This window comes from Branchiostoma floridae, chromosome 11, assembly GCF_000003815.2.
Source record: "Branchiostoma floridae strain S238N-H82 chromosome 11, Bfl_VNyyK, whole genome shotgun sequence".
In the NCBI taxonomy this organism is placed as follows: Eukaryota; Metazoa; Chordata; class Leptocardii; order Amphioxiformes; family Branchiostomatidae; genus Branchiostoma; species Branchiostoma floridae.
In genome coordinates this window covers 16,346,978-16,368,856 of record NC_049989.1, presented here as the reverse complement: position 1 = coordinate 16,368,856, position 21,879 = coordinate 16,346,978, and the positions used below count along the sequence as shown (strand labels likewise).

The 21,879-nt window shown below is 42.3% G+C and overlaps 1 protein-coding gene across 7 annotated transcripts in view; it reads right to left on the bottom strand.

Moving 5' to 3' along the window:
* Positions 1-14,556: 14,556 nt before the first annotated feature.
* LOC118426496 (serine/arginine repetitive matrix protein 2-like) overlaps positions 14,557-21,879 on the bottom strand; it is a 155,702-nt gene continuing 148,379 nt past the window's right edge. For 6 of the 7 annotated variants that reach the window (XM_035835938.1, XM_035835937.1, XM_035835940.1 and 3 more), the window contains 2 exons: positions 20,727-20,960; positions 14,557-17,812 (listed from right to left, as the gene is read on the bottom strand). In XM_035835938.1, coding sequence (XP_035691831.1) covers positions 17,566-17,812; positions 20,727-20,960 — 481 coding nt within the window. In that variant the 3' untranslated portion in view covers positions 14,557-17,565. Of the gene's footprint in view, positions 17,813-19,824; positions 20,013-20,726; positions 20,961-21,879 lie in introns of all 7 variants that reach the window. The other variant, XM_035835942.1, reaches the window with a different exon arrangement.

Here is a 21,879-nt window from a genome sequence, read left to right as displayed (position 1 = left end):
CATCCAAACTGGCTAGTTGATATAGACATGTTTATGTCCTGTAGAACCCAGGAAACGATGAAGTCCTCACAAACCTTCGCGAGGAGTGAGGTCAGGGAAACGGGTCGGAGTTGATCTATACTGGGTGGGCGGGTCTTGGGCAGAGGCACTACGACCGCTTCTTTCCACTGTTGTGGTACTACTCCCTCACGCAGCGAAGTGTTGAAGATGTCAGTAAGGGGTGTAGATATTTCGTAGGCAAACTCTCGTATCAACTTGCCCGTTATTCCATCTGGGCCCGGCGATTTTGTCGTCTTAACTCTCAGCAGTTTGTGGTACACCTCCCACGGTTGTACGGTGGGAGGAGGGCGGGAAGGGAGGAATGCCGGGAGTTTGGACAGGTCCAGAGGGGGGAGCGACGTTGTGATGTCTGAAAACCTCGTGTTGATGATGTTTGCGATGTCGAGGTTGTTTTCTGGGTCAACACCATCGACTGGTACCATCATGTCCTTTCTTTGAGTGCCTGTCAGAACTTTCAGTTCTTTGAACCAAGCGCGTGGGTTTTCTCTTTTCAACTTCTGAATTCTAGTACTGTAGAACAGTTTTCTTGCTCTCTTAATCGCTGTCTGGATCTTGTTACGGAGTGCTCGCCATACCATCCAGTTCTGTACCTGAAACGCACGCTGTCGGGACTTGATCGCAGACTTGATCTTCGGGGACATCCACGGCTTGTCTTGTACGTGGGCTCTGATGGTCTTGTACGGAAAGTAGGTTTCTATTGCCTGATTTAAAGCTACATAGAGAGCGAAGGTTTTGCTTTGTGTTCCCTGTACGCTCAACACCTCTTCCCAATGGTGTGTCGTAATCCACTGGCCGAAGGATCGGATGTTAGAGTCCTTCATTGGTCGTATCCTTCTCTTTGTGGTCTTGTTCACGACAGCCTGGTGTTTGGGATGGAGTAAAACAATGCTGTGATCGCTGCGCCCCAAGGGCGAGGTTACAGTGGGCGGGTGATAGAAAACATTCAAGTTTGTGATAATGAGGTCAAGAATAGCCTCGGATCGGGTTGGAACATTAACAATCTGTTGTAGACCATTGCCAGAGCACACCCCTCTCACATCAACATGGTTAAAATCACCCATTATCAAATAACCTGCATTATCATATCTGGTTCTTAGATCATCTACCGTATCTAACAGGTGTTGCATTAAAGCGTCTTCACAAGAGGATTGTGGCGGTGAATATACAACACACACGATGATAGAGGAAATCTTTCTAGGTAAACGTTTTGGTCGTAACATCAGCCACATACATTCCAGTTCGTCTGGGACAATGATTGTTGTGATTTGTTGTGCAGCTATCTCATCACTTACATACAGAGCGATACCACCACCACGTCTGTTTTCTCTAGATTTCACAAATACATTGTACCCATCTACCGCCCAATAGTCTGGGGGAGAGTCACTACTAAACCAGGTTTCAGACACTGCAGCTACCTGGACATTTTCACTTAACAACACAGAATGAAACTCATCCAACTTGTTTGCCAAAGAACGAGCGTTACATAGCATTACAGATGGTACACTGATTTGGCGTGGACTACCTGATTTAGTTTTAGAGTTCTGAATGTTCGCAGATGGTTGAAGCGGTACTACCTGTCTCGGTCTGTTCATGACGCTCGCCGCTGTAGCTGTACAAGAAAGTCTGTTGTCGATGGGCAGAGCAACGGGACAGTTTGTCAATCGGAATGCGCTTTGGTATGCTCTAGGTATGTGCGTAGGGGCGTGGTCAGCAGGTAGTCTTCTTGATGTCGCTGGGTTCGTTTCATCCAGTACAGGTTGAAATTCTCCGACTGTTTTACATATGTGTGGATGGAGCGGGTTTAAGCCGGGACTGAATGATCCATATTTGCATCTCAATGGTCTATTCCCAGTTACTGTAGGGATCCTTCTTATAAAATGCTTACCAGCTTTCGTCCCTCTTGGTCTGTTTCCTTGTTTCCAGAGTCCGAGGTTGAGAAGTTGGTTCTTGATTTCAGGACTGATCGGGGCAGATGTCTTCTTCAAACGCCACAAGTAATCCAAGGAGTACTGGAAAACAGCTCGTGACCGGGAAGCCATTGTGTTAGCCGGGATGGTGTCCAAGTGTTATATAAAAACGGTCCAAACTTGAAGAAATCGGGTCCAAACTTGCTCAGAAAGGTTCTGCACGGTCGCCGGAAACATTCATACATACAACTTCCCACATACATAGACTAAAATCATAAGAACTTTGAGTATTGCACACATAGTTAAAGGAGCGGGTTTCGTGTGTGGCAGCCCCTATAAGCGCCACCTAGCAATTGCCTTACATTATAAAAGGTACGCAGCTTTTTTCTAGAAAAGTTCATACAGTAGTCTTTATTCATTTTATATTTCGGAACAAACTGTTTACTAAAGAGGAAAGCCAACAACAAAGGCACGTGTTCAACACAGGTGTCAAATTGATTAGGTGACAGTTAAAATTCTGCCGGAGCCCTCCCAAGCTCCCAGCGACACCAGCGCAACGCTCGCCTAAAACACGCCAAAGTAGTTAAAAGTCGGACGGAATATCGTCCGGTTATTGCAGGAAGCCCGAACGAGTCTGGCGCGAGGCCGAAGAGTTCGGGCAAACTCCGACCGAAAGAAAGAGAGTCAAAAACCGTCGGGTTGCCGCCCGAATATTGGGCAAGTCTTGGCCATTGCTCGGACAAGCTCCGGTCGAGCTACAGGCAACCCATTGGCGAGCTCTCCGAGCTCAACGCTCGCCGCCGAGGCCTCGATGAAATTAAGCGCAGCTGCAAGTGCCCCGCAAACGCCGGCCGAGCTGCTAAAAATCGGTCGAGGCCCGCATAATCGCCCAAACGCCGGTCATACTCCGGCCGAAAATGTCCATTTGGAGCTCGTCGACAACTCGGCCGAGCTAAATTTTTTATTTGTAAAGGGGGCTTAAGGACATTGCTTTTCGGAGGGTTCTCAAGAGCAACTACATATTAGGCTCGCTACCTGGTACTATGCTGCACCTGGGGAGTAACGTATATGGTGTGTTACCTGGCACCTATATGGCACCTCTTTACCTGAAGATGTTATACCTCGAAAGTCGATACTATATGGTTCGATGCAAATAAGCCATTGAAATGAAAAAGACACTTTTTTAAGGAAAAAGACAGAGCTATCGTGAACGTATAAATCAACACCATCTACGGTACGGAATAAGTCAGCTACATGTTTTTAATTTGTCACAGTATTTTCTATTTGTGCACGAAACATTTCCAAAGCACTAACAAAAACACAAGTGAATAATAGTTTCTTATTATAAACGCTAACTACGCGCGACTTCATATACCTGTTGCGAAATGCTACAAAAACACTGGTAAAGTACCAGTCTTAAGAAACACGGGTAAAACACCTGATAGAGTTTCTAAATACTAGAAAAACAGTCATATTGGAGGTGAAGATACCCATAGGCTAGGTGCATATAACAAATGTGCGATATTCTAGTGAATACCTTATCTACATAACTGATAAAGACATTTCATACTTTTTTTCTGGTCAATTCATAGTAGAGGCTTCATATTGGAGATTTATACATATAGGTTACTTGAGAACAGGTGAATACAATGAAATAAATCTTATGTCGAGACTCAAGTATATGCAATAATGGGAATACAGGGACCCAACCCTTCTTGTCCGAAACAACTTCAACTGTCTTATCATCATGTAATTACGTTAATATTTATACTATGGATGGAGTTATGTATCAGACTCGTGTACTTATATCATTCTGAAATTTAAAATGCATTTTGTGATATATACCAATCAACTTCTAAAATGTTATGTAAACCCGTTTTTGGGGGGGGGGCGAAATCGCTAAAGGGGGGCGAGATAGGGGGCGAGATAACTAGCCGGGGAGGGCGAGATCGCTAGTGATTTCGCCCCCGGGGGGCGAGATCACGGGGGGGGGGGGGCGAGATCGCTGTCACACCTGTACAGAATATCCAGGTCCAGGTCCGGTTCAGGTCCAGAGGATCAGGTCCAGGTCCGGACCTGAACCTGGACCTGATTCAGTATGACTCATACCAATTGTCCATTTAAGACCACAGCAAGTAAGTTTTATGGATGACATCAGCGCGCGCATTAATTTTTGCCTGATTTTAGAAAAAAAAAAAGAACTTTTTTCTTCTGCATGGATTGTCAACATGATTATAAAGTACCAAAATGAGGTACCAAATATGTTCTGTTGTAGCCTAATACCGGGTAATTGTACTTGTAGAAGTGACACTTGCGAGGTACCCAGGACTGTAGTTGCAATAATTAAACTTATTGGATTGTTGTAAAAGTGACACCAATATGGAAGCCATGAGTGTGGTTACCAACTTTGTTGGTGTGCCAGTCTACCACACTAGTGTCACTTTTACCACACCAGTACATGTCTTGAAAACAGGAATGAATGCCTTGTTGGCTCTAATACCATGTTATGTCCCTTTAATTCTAGTTACAACATTAATAACAACATTATGGTGCCTATTTTTGAAAATGTAGCCATCTTGTTGTTTTTTTCACCTATCTTGTTTTTTTTTCGCGCTATCGCACTATTTTTGCAGTCTGCAGAGGATGTCATCCATAAAATTTATTTTCTGTGGTCTAACTACAAAAAATCTGTTTGGTGGAGTATTATACTAACACTGGCGTTTTAAAATCCTACAACGCTAACTGCACCTGTACAATTGACTGCAAAACTTGGTAGAAATGACTATGAATTCTACTCTACTTCACTCTTGTTATTTTCTTCCACTTGCAAGCGCCAAAGAGTGTGAATGCCTGATCAAATAATCTGTTAATTTCGTAATAGTTCCAACATCCGGTCCACCTAGTTTTTTCAGGTCCGGTTTTTCTGGACCGGTCAAATGAGAAAAACCCAGCCCTAGTTCTTGCTAATTTCCCCGTATGAAAGATTTGAGAGGTTTTGAACATTCTGTACAACAGTACAACAGGAGTTAACAACATGCTAGATTGTCGGCATTTAAACATCTACCTTCAGACAATTAAGATCACTGTAAATAAGCAGAAAAAACATCATAAATAAAAACTGTTTGCCACGCCCTGTTACTGCTCAGCTATCGAAGCTTCGCGAAGCACGTATCCGACAGATTCGATTTAGAATAAAGTATGTTAAGATATCGTTAACGATAGTTCTTGCTAATTTACCCGTTTGAATGATTTGAGAGCTTTTGCAGAATCTGGAGTAAACAACATGCTGAAGTGTCTGCATTCAAACATCTACCTTCAGACAATTAACATCATTGTAAATAGTCATGAAAACATAATGAATAAGAACTGTTTGCCACACCCTGTTACTGCACAGCTACCAAAGCATAATGTAAAACATAAAGTCACTGTTTTTAGTAATTCTTTTTCTTTATAATGTAATGAATACTCCCTATTACATTGCGCGGCAATATTCACCATGTATGGATACGAATTCGTTGTGCCGTGAGGACGTCTTGAAACATGCACACTTCCCACCGCTGCTTGAGTTAAACGCCATTTTATCCAACATTCTGACTACAAGGAACTAGCTAGAGCGCGTTCGATGGTTTGCTCGAATTGTTCCTGAAGACCCCGCTTAGCTCCGAAGATCTCCGGACCGTAACGGTCGATTCGGAAATCTACGGCTGGTGAACTTCAAAAGGGTAGACTTCGTTAATGTAGACGGACCAGTACCAGACCGAGTCATGGGGGTCCTCTTGGCGCAGTAATATTCCACTGCCGTGGACTTTTTAAGCGTGAACTTCCAAAGCGTCGACTCGTGGGGGCCAGTCTCAATCCAAGCCATGGGTTTCCTCTCGGCTTAGTTCTGCCGTGGACTTTTCCGTTTTGAACTCAAAGAGCATCGGATTTCTGCCTGTAGATGGACCAGTACCAAGCTCTTCCATTGTGATCCTCTCGGCTTAGTTGTATTCCACTGCCGTGACCTTTTCAGGCGTGAATTCAAAAGCGTGGAATTTGTGACTGTAGACGGACTAGTACTAGTACTAGGCCTAGTTATGAGGGTCCTCTCAGCTTAGTTGTATTCCACTGCCGTCAACTTCTAGGCGTGAACTCCAAAAGCGTGGAATTTGTGACTGTATACGGACCTGTACCAGGCCGGGTAATTGGGGTCCTCTGCTTAGTTGTATTCCACTACCGTAAACTTTTAGGCGTGAACTTCAAAAGCGTGGAATTTGTGACTGTATACGGATCAGTACCAGGCCGAGTAATTGGGGTCCTCTCTGCTTAGTTGTATTCCACTGCCGTGACCTTTTCAGGCGTGAATTTCAAAAGCATGGAATTTGTAACTGTAGACGGACCAGTACCAGGCATAGTAATGAGGGTCCTCTCGGCTTAGTTGTATTCCACTGCCGTCAACTTGTCAGGCGTGAACTTCAAAAGCGTGGAATTTGTGACAGTAGACAGGCTAGTACTAGACCTAGTAATGAGGATCCTGTCAGCTTAATTGTATTCTACTGCCGTGACCTTTTCAAGCGTGAACTCCAAAAGCGTTGCCTTCGTGCCCGTAGATGGACCAGTACCAGACCGAGCGTTAGGTGTCCTCTTGGCTAAGTATTCCACTGTCGTAGGCTTTTTAAGCGTGACCTTGAAAAGCGTGGATTTTGTGACAGTAGACGGACTAATGTCTAGTTTGCGGTCCAGGCCGAGCTATAAGGGTTTTCTCGGCTTAGTTGTACTCAACTACACCAATACGACGCCGGACCGGGGGGTGGGGGGTCCTCTCGTCTTAGTTGTATTTCACTGCCGGGGCCTTCCATGTGTGAAATCCAAGGGTGTGGACTTCACGCCTGTAGACGACAGACCAGTACCAGGCCATAAGGTACTTTGGGCATGAGTGTATTCCAACACCGTGCACTTCACAAGCGTGAAACTCCAAAAGCGCAGACATCGTACAAGTAATCGAACGAGTACCATGGGGTCCTCTCGGCTTAGAGACCTCCATGAAAAATGGAGGTATAGTTACCACTATTGAAAATTTAGGTATAGTTTATGGTGTGTCTGTGTGTATGTGAGTGTGTCCGTATATTTGTGGTAACCATAGCTCTAGAACCTCTCGATGGATTGTAATGATATTTGGTATGTGAGTAGGAGTTGGGAAGGCGAAGGTCAAGGTCGATTTGGGGCGTCCTGGTGTGCGTTCGACCTTGGTACTGCAGCAGAAATTCGATTTTTCGTATTTTTTGACCTGGCCATGCTATGATCTTGATTTTTTGGTGGGAGATAGCTTGTGATGTAAGGAAAAAGTGATGTATGTTTGGGAGCCCTAGCAGCTTGCTCTGGAACTGCAGGGGCATTTTTGTCAAGATTTTCAAAGAAGCATAACGGAACATAGGAAAGATGGCTTTCCATGATATCTAGCATGCAGGTTTCTTTGGCAGAGATGTATATAGTGAAGTGAGAATTATGCAAATTTGGACTTAATTTGAAGAATAATGAGGAAAATCTACATTTACAGTGTTTTCTATTATAGGGCTCAAATACACGTAACATAATGTAGTTTGTGGCAGGTGGAAGATTAACAGATCCCAATTTTGCAAATACTTCACCAATTTGCATAACTAATGTAAAAGTTTCCAAATCTATCCAAGTACATATAGTAAATGGTTGGATTGTCAACATTGTGACCTGTGTAAGTCAGCTAAAGGTGTACCTAACCAAGCATAAATTATGCAGATGTGAAAGTCATTTACATAACCAATGGAGATATGAGGTCTCCTAGCTCTTGTTGTATTGGAGGTCGAAATGAAAGATGGCTTGGACTGGACGGAAAACTTGCATTTGACAACATTCACTCCTAACTAAGAAATGGCCTGACCTACATATTCAAAGGAATGCAGAGTTTTACGGACGTAAGAGGAGACCATGGAGCTTCTTTTCTTCGAAACCTTTGACTCCATTCCATTAAGAAATGTAAGGTATGCTTGACCTCTTAAAGTCAAATTGACTTACTTACTTAGACTTAGGGGCTCCCGTGTCGTCCGACACACGAGGCAGTCAGGTTGGGCCAGCAGTAAGCTCTGTCGGCAGCTATCCTCCTTACACCCTTCCAGTTGATGTTAGCTGCTTGGAGGTCCCTCTCGATGGTGTGCCTGTAATTCACCTTAGGGCGACCTCTACGTCTCTTACCCCGTGGTGCCCAGTGCATAACTTGGTTTGCCAGTCTGTCTGATGGAAGTCTCATGACATGGCCCAACCAGCTCAAACGTCGCTTTCGAAGTGTCATAGACACTGGTTTTTGGCTGGTCCTAGCTCTTACTTCAGTGCTGGGTATGAAGTCATCCCATCTGATGCCTAGTATCTTCTTTAGGCATTTGTTGTCGAAGACATCTAGCTTCTTTTCTTGGCTTGACTTCATGTGCCATGTTTCACATCCATAATTGACACAATGCAGGTTTTAAACATTCATTAATATTGATATAACTGCTTAAAGAATGGTTAGGAATTATCATTTATTCAATTACTAGTTCTACTACTTAGTAATGTAATTTTTTGTTGTCAGGACAACATGGAAAACAAGCTGCAACACATGCTGATTTTCCTTCTCATTATATCGTGAAGGAGACTAACATGCCTACAGAAGCTCGCTATGTGAATGGATGTAAATCACCCACAGGGCAACTGGATGGCCCTCAACATTCATCTTAATCTTCAGAACCGACCAAAACCCGTCTTGAACTTTGATATGATTGCATCTGCACGGCCGTATAAATTGCCGATGCATAGACCCGTTACCATTTTATGCCTAGGCTTCAAAGGGTTCATTAACATTGAGTCTGGTACATTCTCAAATCGACCCGATCTCGTCGAGTTGTACCTGAACTGCAACAAGATAACAAACATTCAGGCTGATATATTTTCAACAGTACCAAAGCTCGCAGTAGTGCATTTAAACTACAATGAAATAACTAACATTCAGGCTGGTGTAGGGCTGGGTATCGGTACAGCGTACCGGTACAAAACCGGTTTTTCTTATTGGACCGGTCCGGAAAAACCGGACCTGAAAAAGTTAGGTGGACCGGATGTTGGACCGATTAGAAAATTAACATATTATTTGATCAGGCATTCACACGTTTTGGCGCTTGCAGTTGGAAGAAAATGACAAGAGTGAAGTAGAGTATAGTTTATAGTAATTTCTACCAAGGTTTACAGTCAATCGTACAGGTGCAGTTAGCGTTGTAGGATTTTAAAACGCCAGTGTGAGTCTAATACTTCACCAAACAGATTTCTTTGTAGTGAAATGCACCATTGGTATGAGTCATACTGAATCAGGTCCAGGTTCAGGTCCGGACCTGGACCTGATCCTCTGGACCTGAACCGGACCTGGACCTGAATTCTCTGTACCGGTACCCAGCCCTAGGCTGGTGCATTCTCAAATTTACCAGGTCTGACAGAGTTGCGCGTGGATCAGAATCAAATAACTGACATTCAGTCTGGTCAATTTTCAAATCTCCCAAAGCTCACAAATTTGTTTCTATGCTGCAACAGAATAACCGACATTCGACAAGGCGCAATCTCAAATCTTCCACAACTCACAAAGTTATACATAAACGACAACCAAATAACTGACATCCATCCCGGTGTCTTTTCAAACATACAGAACCTCGCAGAGCTGTACCTTAACCACAACAAAATACATATCATTCACCCTGGCGCATTTAAAAGTCTACCAAGGCTCACAAAGTTAGCCCTAAACGACAATAAAATAACACACGTTCAGCCAGGTATATTTTCAGATTTCCCCCAGCTACACACACTGTTGCTGAACGTCAACAACATCATTCAGATTCAGCCAAGAGCATTTTCAACTCTACTACGGCTCGAATGCTTGAACCTAAAATCCAACCAGATAACTAAAATTCATCATAACGCAGTCTCAAATCTACCCCAGCTAAAATATCTGCACCTCGATTCCAACAACTTAACGGAGATTCCGCTCAAAGCATTCTCAAATCTCTCTAAACTCGAACATTTGTATTTGCAGTCAAATGAGATATTTGCCCTTCCATTGTCAGTATATGGAATGTTGGCATCTATTCCTCATGTGCAGATTGATAACAACCCCTGGAAGTGTAACTGTAAGATGGTTCCCGTCAGGAATACAATGAATGGCTCGCATTTGTTTGAAAACCAAATAACATGTTACCAGCCTGCCGTGTTCTCTGGACAGAATCTGAAAGACATCAACCCTAAAGACCTGATCTGTAAAGTGGTATCAACAACCAACATGTCAACAGTTGGTCGCCGATTGGAAAGTGGCAACAGTTGCAACAGTCGTACCACTATCCACAAGTCTCCCTACAACTGGTACTTCCTAAAAAATTCTGCCACAACAGCTCGACCTGAAGGCACGTCATTCACTATAGTACCCGATGATTCATCTAAACCGGAAATCAACCGTTTCCATGAATTTGATCAAAGTGTTCCTGTACCTGTTCTCATTGCCTCTGTCATTGGTTCATTCATTGCTGGCATTGTCCTGATTGGTACAATTATAATCACAATCAGGTGCAAGAGGAGGACCAAGAATTCTCCTTTAGGTAAACATCCTAAAGATGTTTCGGATGATACAAATCTTCGGACTTTACAGTCAAATCCTCTCTACAAAGATTTGGAAACGCTACCAAGTCGGTACCAAACCTCTAAAGATTCAGTGGTCTATGATCATGATCACAAGTATGAAGATCTAGACAATCGGCATAGTCAGACAGCTGCAGGGCAGGACCAGTCTCATGCCATCATTGATCATGGTAAATCGTTGGCCAACTCAAACACTACAACTACTGCAGTGGTTCATGGTCATGATCACAAGTATGAAGATATAGACAATCAGCATAGTCAGACAGCTGCAGGGCAGGACCAGTCTCATGCCATCATTGATCATGGTAAATCGTTGGCCAACTCAAAGGCCACAACTACTGCAGTGGTTCATGGTCATGATCACAAGTATGAAGATATAGACAATCAGCATAGTCAGACAGCTGCAGGGCAGGACCAGTCTCATGCCATCATTGATCATGGTAAATCGTTGGCCAACTCAAACACTACAACTACTGCAGTGGTTCATGGTCATGATCACAAGTATGAAGATATAGACAATCAGCATAGTCAGACAGCTGCAGGGCAGGACCAGTCTCATGCCATCATTGATCATGGTAAATCGTTGGCCAACTCAAAGGCCACAACTACTGCAGTGGTTCATGATCATGATCACAAGTATGAAGATATAGACAACGAACATGGTCAGTCAGTTCATGGTCAGTCTCAGGCCATCACTGACCATAATAAATCGTTGGTCAACATCACAACTACTGCAGTGGTCTGTGATCATGATCACAAGTATGAAGATATAGACAAGCAACATGGTCAGAAAAGGCATATCAATCCTCAATCTAACAATAACACTACGGCTCTTACCGTGACCTCTGGGCAGGATCAGGCAGAGAACGGCCAGTCTCAGGCCATCTCTGAATCCAACACGAACACCCCGGGTCTTTCAGGGACCATTGGGCATGATCAGACAGGTCAGGACCAATCTCAAGCTATCAGTGATCATGAAGAATTGTTGGGTACTAGCAATCAAGTATATACCACAGAGAAAGCTGTCTTTGATTCTAATCCTATATACAAATGTAAGAATGTTCAGACAGAACAGGACCAGAGTCAGGCTAACGCTGATGAAATGATGGATGATAGACATCTGATATACACACCAGAGCCAGCTGACATGGAGATAAACACTGCGTACACGTGTAGAAATGATATGACAGGAGAGGTACAGAATCAGGCTAACTTGCCTTTGGATGATGAAGACGTGATATACACCACAGATCCGGCTGTCTTTGAGACTAATCCCGTGTACAGAATGTAAAAATATTTCAATAGACCAAGGTCAAACTCAGAATATGATGGATCCGCCACCAAACAGCACAGATGTTGTTGCCAGTAACTGTTGGTGTAAGCCAGTAGCCATGATCAGACGGATCGGAGATAGTTTAAGGCTACAATTGATGAACACAAACACAAAAGCAACTGCAGTCACCTGTGAGTATCGAACTCGGGACCTCTAAATTCCGAGCCGAATGCTCTGCCAGTTACGCCACACACGACGCCACACTAAGATTTACTACTTGTCTTGATTGAGATGACTATAACGGCTTATATCAAGCAATATTTTTATTTTCTTTTAATTGTGTTTATAGTAGTAGTACTAAATGTTTTGTGAACATGCTTTTGTATTAATTGGAGAATGTTTACCCAAGATCTTATTGTAGTTGGCAATATTATATTACTGCAGTAATGCCTGTCGTATATTAGAACTAATATTTTCAAAATAACCACAAAGGTGACTAGCACATTACAGTAGATTTCGATTTAAAAAATTTATAAGTGATTGAAAGTGATTGAAGGTGGGCACGCTATGCTATTGTACAGCAAAATTGTTGATTCAGTGCTAAAAACTGCAACTTTATCTGTCCATTGTGCTCTTTTCTATGAGAAACAAATGAATCAAAAGTTCTAAAAATGGTAACTTTTATCTGTCTGTTGTGCTTATTCTTTTTATAAGAAATATGCTACTTATGAAGCACACGATGGCAAGTTAAGGTGCCTGTAAATAGATGTTCAGCACCAAGGACAGGACTGGCGTTACCGTGTTATGATGTTCAGCACCAAGGACAGGACTGGCGTTACCGTGTTATGATGTTCAGCACCAAGGACAGGACTGGCGTTACCGTGTTATGATGTTCAGCACCACGGACAGGACTTGTGTTACCATGTTTAGATGTTCAGCACCAAGGACAGGACTGGTGGTACCGTGTTGATATGTTCAGCACCAAGGACAGGACTGGTGTTACCGTGTTGATATGTTCAGCACCAAGGACAGGACTGGTGTTACCATGTTTAGATGTTCAGCACCAAGGACAGGGCTGGTGTTACCGTGTTTAGGTGTTCAGCACCAAGGACAGCACTGGTGTTACCATGTTTAGATGTTCAGCACCAAGGACAGGGCTGGTGTTACCGTGTTAAGGTGTTCAGCACCAAGGACAGGACTGGTGGTACCGTGTTTAGATGTTCAGCACCAAGGACAGGACTGGTGGTACCGTGTTTAGATGTTCAGCATCAATGGCAGGACTGGTGTTACCGTGTTTAGATGTTCAGCACCAAGGACAGGACTGGTATTACTATGTTTAGATGTTCAGCACCAAGGACAGGACTGGTGGTACCGTGTTTAGATGTTCAGCACCAAGGACAGGGCTGGTGTTACCGTGTTTAGGTGTTCAGCACCAAGGACAGGACTGGTGGTACCGTGTTTAGATGTTCAGCACCAAGGACAGGACTGCTGGTACCGTGTTTAGGTGTTCAGCATCAATGGCAGGACTGGTTTTACCGTGTTTAGATGTTCAGCACCAAGGACAGGACTGGTGGTACCGTGTTTAGGTGTTCAGCATCAATGGCAGGACTGGTGTTACCGTGTTTAGATGTTCAGCACCAAGGACAGGACTGGTATTACTATGTTTAGATGTTCAGCACCAAGGACAGGACTGGTGGTACCGTGTTTAGATGTTCAGCACCAAGGACAGGACTGGTGGTACCGTGTTTAGGTGTTCAGCATCAATGGCAGGACTGGTGTTACCGTGTTTAGATGTTCAGCACCAAGGACAGGACTGGTGTTACCATGTTTAGATGTTCAGCACCAAGGACAGGGCTGGTGTTACCGTGTTTAGATGTTCAGCACCGGTACCAAGGACAGGACTGGTTTTACCGTGTTTAGATGTTCAGCACCAAGGACAGGTGTTATCGTGTATAGATGTTCAGCACCAAGGAAAGGACTGGTGTTACCGTGTTATGATGTTCAGCACCACGGACAGGACTGGTGTTACCGTGTTATGATGTTCAGCACCAAGGACAGGACTGGTGTTACCGTGTTATGATGTTCAGCACCAAGGACAGGACTGGTGTTACCGTGTTATGATGTTCAGCACCAAGGACAGGGCTATTGTTACCGTGTTTACGTGTTCAGCACCAAGGACAGGTTTTACCGTGTTTCGATGTTCAGCACCAAGTACAGGACTGTGCATATTGCGTTCATCTAGCAGGAGTACTTTATTCCGTGTTATCCAACCTTGAATGTGAGCATACATTAAAGTGCTATGAAACAATTCAACATTGTTGTATTTACCTTCATGCTTTGATACAGATGATAACCGCTGTCTACTGTGGACACCTTGTGTGCCCATCTACAATAAAAAATGTTCTGCATTTATGTTGTAGAAAGCTTTAACGCTAGTTCACCTTCATCCGGATCCACTCGGTAAGAGTTTTTAGGAATATCAAGCCGACGGACAGTGGTTTTCAATTGGCAATATGTTCAAAACATGGCACTTTGAAACCACTTTCCGTCGACAGGATATTCCTAAATACAGTTTTTAAAAATAACGGATATAGGTTAACCCGCGGACAAAGGTGAACTAGCGTTACCACAGAAGCCAAAAAGCACATGACCAGCATATATTCTGGACAGAGTTTTATTTCATTGTGACCTGTACAGCTGGATACAAGGTAGGACAAGAGTACCTGGCAACACTAAAAAAATACTAACAAGGAACTTAATTCTACCATCAGCAAAAGTCCGAACAAAATGGTATTACATAAAGGTCATCATGATTATTATTGTTAGGAGCATGAAGAAAATATAATCACACCAAGTCTGTATGTTGGGATGTCACAGCTATCATCATAATTATATTTAACACACGATTATGAAGAATTTGTGTAAAAGTCCAATTCTAATTCGGTCATTGTTAAATGGAGAAACGCATCATTGGTCTAATATAGGAACTTTTGCATCCAACGGGAAAGAGTCCAACCTTCAATATTGACCACACTAAAAATGTACTGCTAGGTTGGAACAAGTCAATATTGTTACATTTTCACTATCCAAGAAAATTTCATTGATATCTAAGAAGAACAGTATTACTACAATGACCTGGTTGTCTGAGTGTGTTGTGGTATCTGGTACTATAGGACGATTGAGTAACACTGATAGGATGAACTGTACTGGATGCATGTTGTACACATACTGTAACAGCTTGGCTGATTGGTTAATGAGTGTGCACAAGTGGGAAGTTCACACAAATTAGCCAATCATCACCAGTGTAACAAAATTCTTTAACCAAGCATACATTGCTACACCAAAAGAAAGATCCTTGTCAGAGTTTACTGTGTCGAAACGTATGGATAGTACATCATTTACAGTTGTATCAAATAATTAGGATGTAAGGGGCAGATTGTTTATCACAGTGGATCACAACTTCCTATACAACATCTATTAGAGAAACAGGAACTTTTAAAACAGGACTATGGAAAGGCGATGCGCCCACAATTCAGCGACTTTAATTGTTCAAGTTTTGGAAAGTCTTCAGTAATACAACACTTCCAGATTTGCTTGGGCCTGTACATAATCCTGTTTGCAGATTACTATCAATATGTGCCAAGTGAAAACAGGAATCTCACTGCCAATGTCAATGTCAACGGTACAGCCTTCCATGCTTATTGCCGGAAAGTTGAAGCTCAAGAATAGTACTGTAAAAGCATTTAAGTTCGCAGGGATTTAATTTTGCAGTACCGGGAAAAAGTACTTTTCACGGTGGTTTAAATTGACAGTAGTCTCTTACAAAAAATGTTCGCCATGGTTTTAAGTCGCCATGGCTACTTGAAGCGGCCACCGCGAAAGCAGCGAACATTAAACCACCGCGAAAGTTTCTGCATTTACAGTAACTTTGATGTGCATTCTAATACACAACACTTACTGCCATAACACTTGAAGCATATAGTAGGAACATACTTTAGAGTGAGTGTATTGAATGAAACTTTTGAAGAGATACATTTAGATGAATTGAAAAGTTTAAAAAATCTCTATTCAGTCCTCTACTACTAGGCTATAACCCCAAACCATTGCTATCTGAACTACAGAGGAAGAGATGAACATCCATCCAGTGAACACTACATATAAAGCTTGTTCCCATTGTGACATTTGTTCTTTAAGTCTTCCAAAAGATTCTATGTTGAGGGAAAGACAAAGCCAGTATCTGTCCATTTTGTAAAAATCTGTAATTTAAATTTGTCCTTCATTTCCTTTGTTAACACACACCATAGTTCATGATAAGGAACACATGCTGCAGCATTTTACAAATTATTACATTAGAAAAAAAATTACTAAAGACATAAACATGAAAAAATTGTACCTAAGCCCTCCCAGGCTGTTTTGTCATTCATTAAAAGAATACATTAACGAAGTTAGTGGACTAATCTAACCAGCAAGTTTGCCGACCATCCCAAATACCATGCCCTAACCATACATACATGTACAGCTTGTTGGAACCAATTTTATCTACTTTGTAAAAAGATCATGTTCAGACTGCACCACTTCCCAGTAGGGGGTGTCAGGATGGCCAACACAGTTGGCATAATAGCAGTCTAGCAAGGGGTGGAATATACCACTTTTTTACATACAATTCTTGCCAAAAGTTGATGATTTTTTACGTCTTAATGACGCTAGAGGCCAAGTTTTCCGATTAAATCAAAAGAATCTGATTTTGTAAGGAAACTTTCCACCCCTCTACTTGAACTTGGACTTGCCTAGCCTATGTATACAAGCAACTACAGTCAAGTACTCAAGCCACTATGTACATGTTCATTATTTCAAAGAGTGACCATGTAGACAACACTACTCCAGAGCAGTACGTAGCAATAGATGTCTTCAATATTAAGTACAGGTTTCTTGAAGTTAAGAGACCCACAGTCTTAAGTGAGTATGATTCATTAACTGACATGAAATTTTGCAGGTAGTACAGTAACTGCTTTCAACATACAACTCAGGTATACATTTGATGCAGTTCAGACATAAACAGCTAGGAGTCCTCACACACGTGCCACTTTTGTGACTTGTTGATACATTCTTCTATCAAGATGCAGGCATCTTTCTTCAAGAAAATATGAAATGATACATATATTACTTGTTACTATATAACATCCTAAATACTTGTGCATATACCAGTGCTAGCCTGTATAGGGATGTCCTGAATACGCAAAATTTTGCATCAAATAGTTTTCAAAGAAAGTCAATGTACAGACTCAATGAACACCATTTTCTCATTAACTATGAATGTTTACTCATATTAAACCCCCAATTATTTGTATTATATGCCAAAAAAAAACAGTGATTTTTTGCCACAATTTTAAAAATCATTTTCAATATTTATTGACCAAAGGAAAGCAAATAATAAAATATGAGCACCACCTGACAATTATCTTCTTTTGAAGCACCAAAGAGTAGTTTTCCTACTTATATACTTTTACCAGCCAAAGAACTGCCCTTCCCCAAAGAAAACACTGGTATATGACCAAGACCTACGTATCCACCTAAAGAGTTAGCCATGTGGCAACAACCCTTCCTTTGGTAGGGTTACAACCAGAAAGGTCTAACTCCAAGGTAGAAACTATAAAGAAGAAAGCAGGATCATCTTCTATAGCTTTCTCTACTGCTGTAACTGTAGCTTCTACTTCTACTGCGACTGCGGGAGTAACTGCGGTAACTATTGCTGCGGCTGTGGGAGTCTCGGTAGCTGCGACTTCTGCTGCGACTACGGGAGTAACTATAGCTTCTACTTCTGGATCGGGAGCTGTGGCTGTAGTAACTACTGTCGCTGTCGTAGTACGAACTGGGAGGGCTGGGTCGGTAGTACGGCACCGGTCTCTTTCGCGCGCTGTAATAAGGAAGAGAAGTGATCGTTGTGAGAGGGCTGGTCTGATTAAAAACAACAACACGATATACTGTTATGGTAAAGCTCAAAACATAATTTTGGAAGCAATGATATTAGCTTCAGAAAGTATCTGTGTCTTCCTGTTTGGCAGACTATGAAGAGTGTTTCCGGAATGTCTCAAAATTTTGGAAATACTTGACGGAGTTTAAAAAAAAGTTTGTTCAGAATTCATGTAATGTTCTAGTCATAGAAAGACTATAGTACCATTTCTATACATTTGTAAACTTTCTGCTGTATGTGTTTTCCAACATAATTAGTGGCAACAAGAAAAGGTCTGAAAGTGAAGTGAACCTTAAACACATTAGTGCACATGGCATCAGAATTTTACTGGTACACTGGAGAGTTAGATTAAGGTTAAAGAAACCCAGTGTTCCATTCACAGAGCAGAACTTTAACAAGCAATTCAAGTGCAGAGAGGATAAACAACAGGTTAGAGACAATCTGTAATGCCAGTTCACCTTTATCCATGGGGTTACCTATATCCGTTATTTGTTTTTTAAAAAAGCAAAGAGTTTTTAAGGATATCTATAGTGGTTTCAAACTGTAATATTTTGAAATTATTGCAATTTGGAACCACTGTCCATTGATGCTTAATACGCTGTTAACCAACAGATATAGGATACCCCACAGATAAAGGTGAACTAGGCTTGACGTTACTCTCAAATGGTGTCAAAAGATTTCAAGCAGTGAAGGGTGAACAGTGTCAGCAGATTGTTACGTCAGAATTACAGGCACTAACTCTGGCTACTGTGGACAGCAAAGGCCACACTAAGCCTGTTAGGTGCAAACCAGTGCCACACCACACAACAAGATGCAAAGCAGGTTGCACACAAATGACTATTTGTAGACAGAAGCTGATAATCATGGCTGTGAGGCAAGATGGATTATAAAAACCTGAAAGTAAGTATTTCACCAGACCTTACATTTGTACATTGGGAAAGTCGTCTCCTTTTAGGTATCAAGTAAGGGTAATTTTCACTATAATCTCTTTGAGGCTTATTATAATTGAATCTTGTAACCTATTGCACACTTCAGGGTGGGTCACATGATCTGTATTGTCCAATCATGAGTTCTCAACTGATGGATAAACCAATCACCATAAAGCTTGTATTTTGCATCAAGTTGATGAATTAGTGACCAATCCTGACAGGAAAGACAACTGGCATCAACCAATCATGATTGGCCATGTGATTTTCATGAACCAATCACTTCAGCCTGCCAACTCTCCACTGACCAATCACAGCAGGCAAATTTGAATAATCAGAATGGTAGGATATGTTGTGTTGATTGCAATATGTGTTCAGGTCTGGTGAAATATATGCATAGTTTGATTGGTTTAAGCAGAGAAAGTGACAGATGTCAATCACCGACTGTTGGAGTAATCACTTGGTTAGTGGTTATTTGGGCAAGGGCAGCTGTTGGAATCCACACCTAACTTTTATAAGACTGTGCATCAAAAATATTCCATTGGGAAAATGCAAGAGGGAAATCATCTTGCACATTGGCATGAGGAGGCAAAGTATATTATAAACTGGGTTTCTGAATTAGCTTTTAAAATAATAAAGGGTAAACAATAATATGTGTCTTAAACATCACGCCCAAGAAGCTGTAGAAGACATTTCACAAAGAGGACTGACAAAGTCAGCCAAAAATTTGAGTAAATCCAAAAGTGTTTGCTATGTAAAGCTTGTTTTTTTCATAAAGGGTAAAGTGGAATTTTTAACATGATAACTGGCATTTGATTTACAACTGTTACATTAAGAGAAAATTTCTCCTTTGAACGATGAAACACAACGTAACGGAGAGCACATTTTTCCAATGAAAGGATGACAGACTTTTAGCAAATATAAGGGAAGAATTAATGTTTTGTAATAAAGTATTTTTTGTGTTTCAGGAAGTTTTCTTGATACACAGTCTTCTATCTAGTCTCAACCCTACTGCCAAACAATGCTCACAAACTCAGCGGCGCCGACGCCGGTCGTCATCTCTGGAGCGTGAACGGGAACGACGATTTCGGCCCCGATAGCGAGGGGAACGGTTTCCGTCATGGTAAACACGACGGCTACCGGAATCCCGCTCGCGTGGGGGACTTGGGGGTGGGTTCCTGATCCGTTCAACGTGGCGCTGCCTACGGTCGGGGGATCTACATTCGGTGGGGACGAGGGAAGAAGAAAGAAAGCAAACACAAATCACTACAATGCATGCAGCCAAATGCCAAACAAACACAAAACAAAACTAAGGAAGTGACAAAAATTTCTTTCCTTATAAACAAAAATGTTTTTGGGACAAAACTACATTGTAGAATTTTCTTACAAATTTTCTTAGTTTTAAGGTGAAAAAGAATAACAACATAAAAAACTATGGGAAAAAACTACTTTGTAGAATTTCCTTACAAATTTTCTTAGTTTTAAGGTGAAAAAGAATAACAACACAAAGAAATAAAAAATAACATCAAGGAAACTTTAACTATACGGACACAAGAAAAATACATCACTCACAAGCCAGCAAGAATCCGGAAAGGTAATACAACGGCACTATGGTTTGTCGGAGTGGAGCAAGCATGGGAAAAAGTTCTCGTAAATCAAAAAAAATAAATAAAAAATCAAAACCACGAAAAAAAAACATAATGTAAGTTTATCGAACTGGAAGACTTCATCTGAAATTTTTGCTGCTCTACAGCTGACTGAAGTCCATATATTTGATGACAGACAAATCCAGATATACAGACTGTATTTATCATGAACAGTCTGCATCAGGACCTGTCATGTCATTCTTGCAGCCAGCTTCATGTCCTTGCTGTAAGACACACTGTTACCAACACGGGGGCACAAGCAGATAACGATAACCTCAACGTTACCTGGTGATTCGGCGAGGCTCCAGGTGACTGGGCGAGTCCCTGTTGCGCCGGCGAGGGATGATCGGGGAGTAGCTACGGGAGCGACCCCTCACCCTGGCCGGGGAGTTGCTGTAGCTGCGGCTGTGGCTCTTGGAGTGTCTGGGCGGGGCGCTGGGGCTGCGGCTTCTGCTGGCACTGTGGCTCCTGCTCCTGCTCCTACTGCTGCCACTGCCTGATGGAGACCTTCTGCTGACCCTGGGGAGGAAAAAATGGGTCATGTTTAGTGTCAGTCCAGATTCAGTACTGCCAGTAGCATGGCTGCGGCTCCTGCTGGCACTGTGGCTCCTGCTCCTACTGCTGCCACTGCCTGATGGAGATCTTCTACTGACCCTGGGGGGAAAAATGGGTCATGTTTCGTGTTAGTCAAGATTCAGCATGATGGAGATTTTCTACTGTTCCTGGAGAGGAAAACTGGGTCATGTTTAGTGTCAGTCAAGATTCAGTACTACCAGTAGCATGCCTGAAAGAAATCTTCTTCTGACTCTGGGGAGGAAAAAATGGGTCATGTTTCATGTCTGTCAAGTATCAGAATTAGCATGCCTGATGGAGATCTTCTACTGATCATGGAGAGGGAAAATGGGTCATGTTTAGTGTCTGTCAGCATTAGCATACCTTAAGAAGATCTTCTGCTGATCCAAAAGAGGAAAATTTGGGTCATGCTTACTGTCTGTCAAGATTCAGCATTAGCCTGGCTTAAGGAGATCCTCTACTAACCCTGGAGAGCAAAAATGGGTCATGTTTAGTGATTTCCAGTGTGTGTGAGGGAGGCAATCCATATCTGTGAGACAATGCAGCACTTTATTCACGAACAGGGGACGTCAATATTTCAAGCCTGTCTATTGTCACATGATAATCAACATCATCACTCGTGTGACAAGACAACTCCAAGACAAGATCTGACTTAACTGACTACATCTGAAACAGCTCTAGGAGTGGGTACCAGTACAGAAAATTCAGGTCCAGGTCTAATTTAGGTCCAGGTCCAAACCTGAACTTGGAAGTTGGACCTGATTTAGTTTGTGAAAGGACGACACTCAAAGCAATAGTTCATTCGCAACAAAGAAATCTGCTTGGTATTTGACGTTTTAGTATCCTGCAGGGCTAGCTGCCTCTG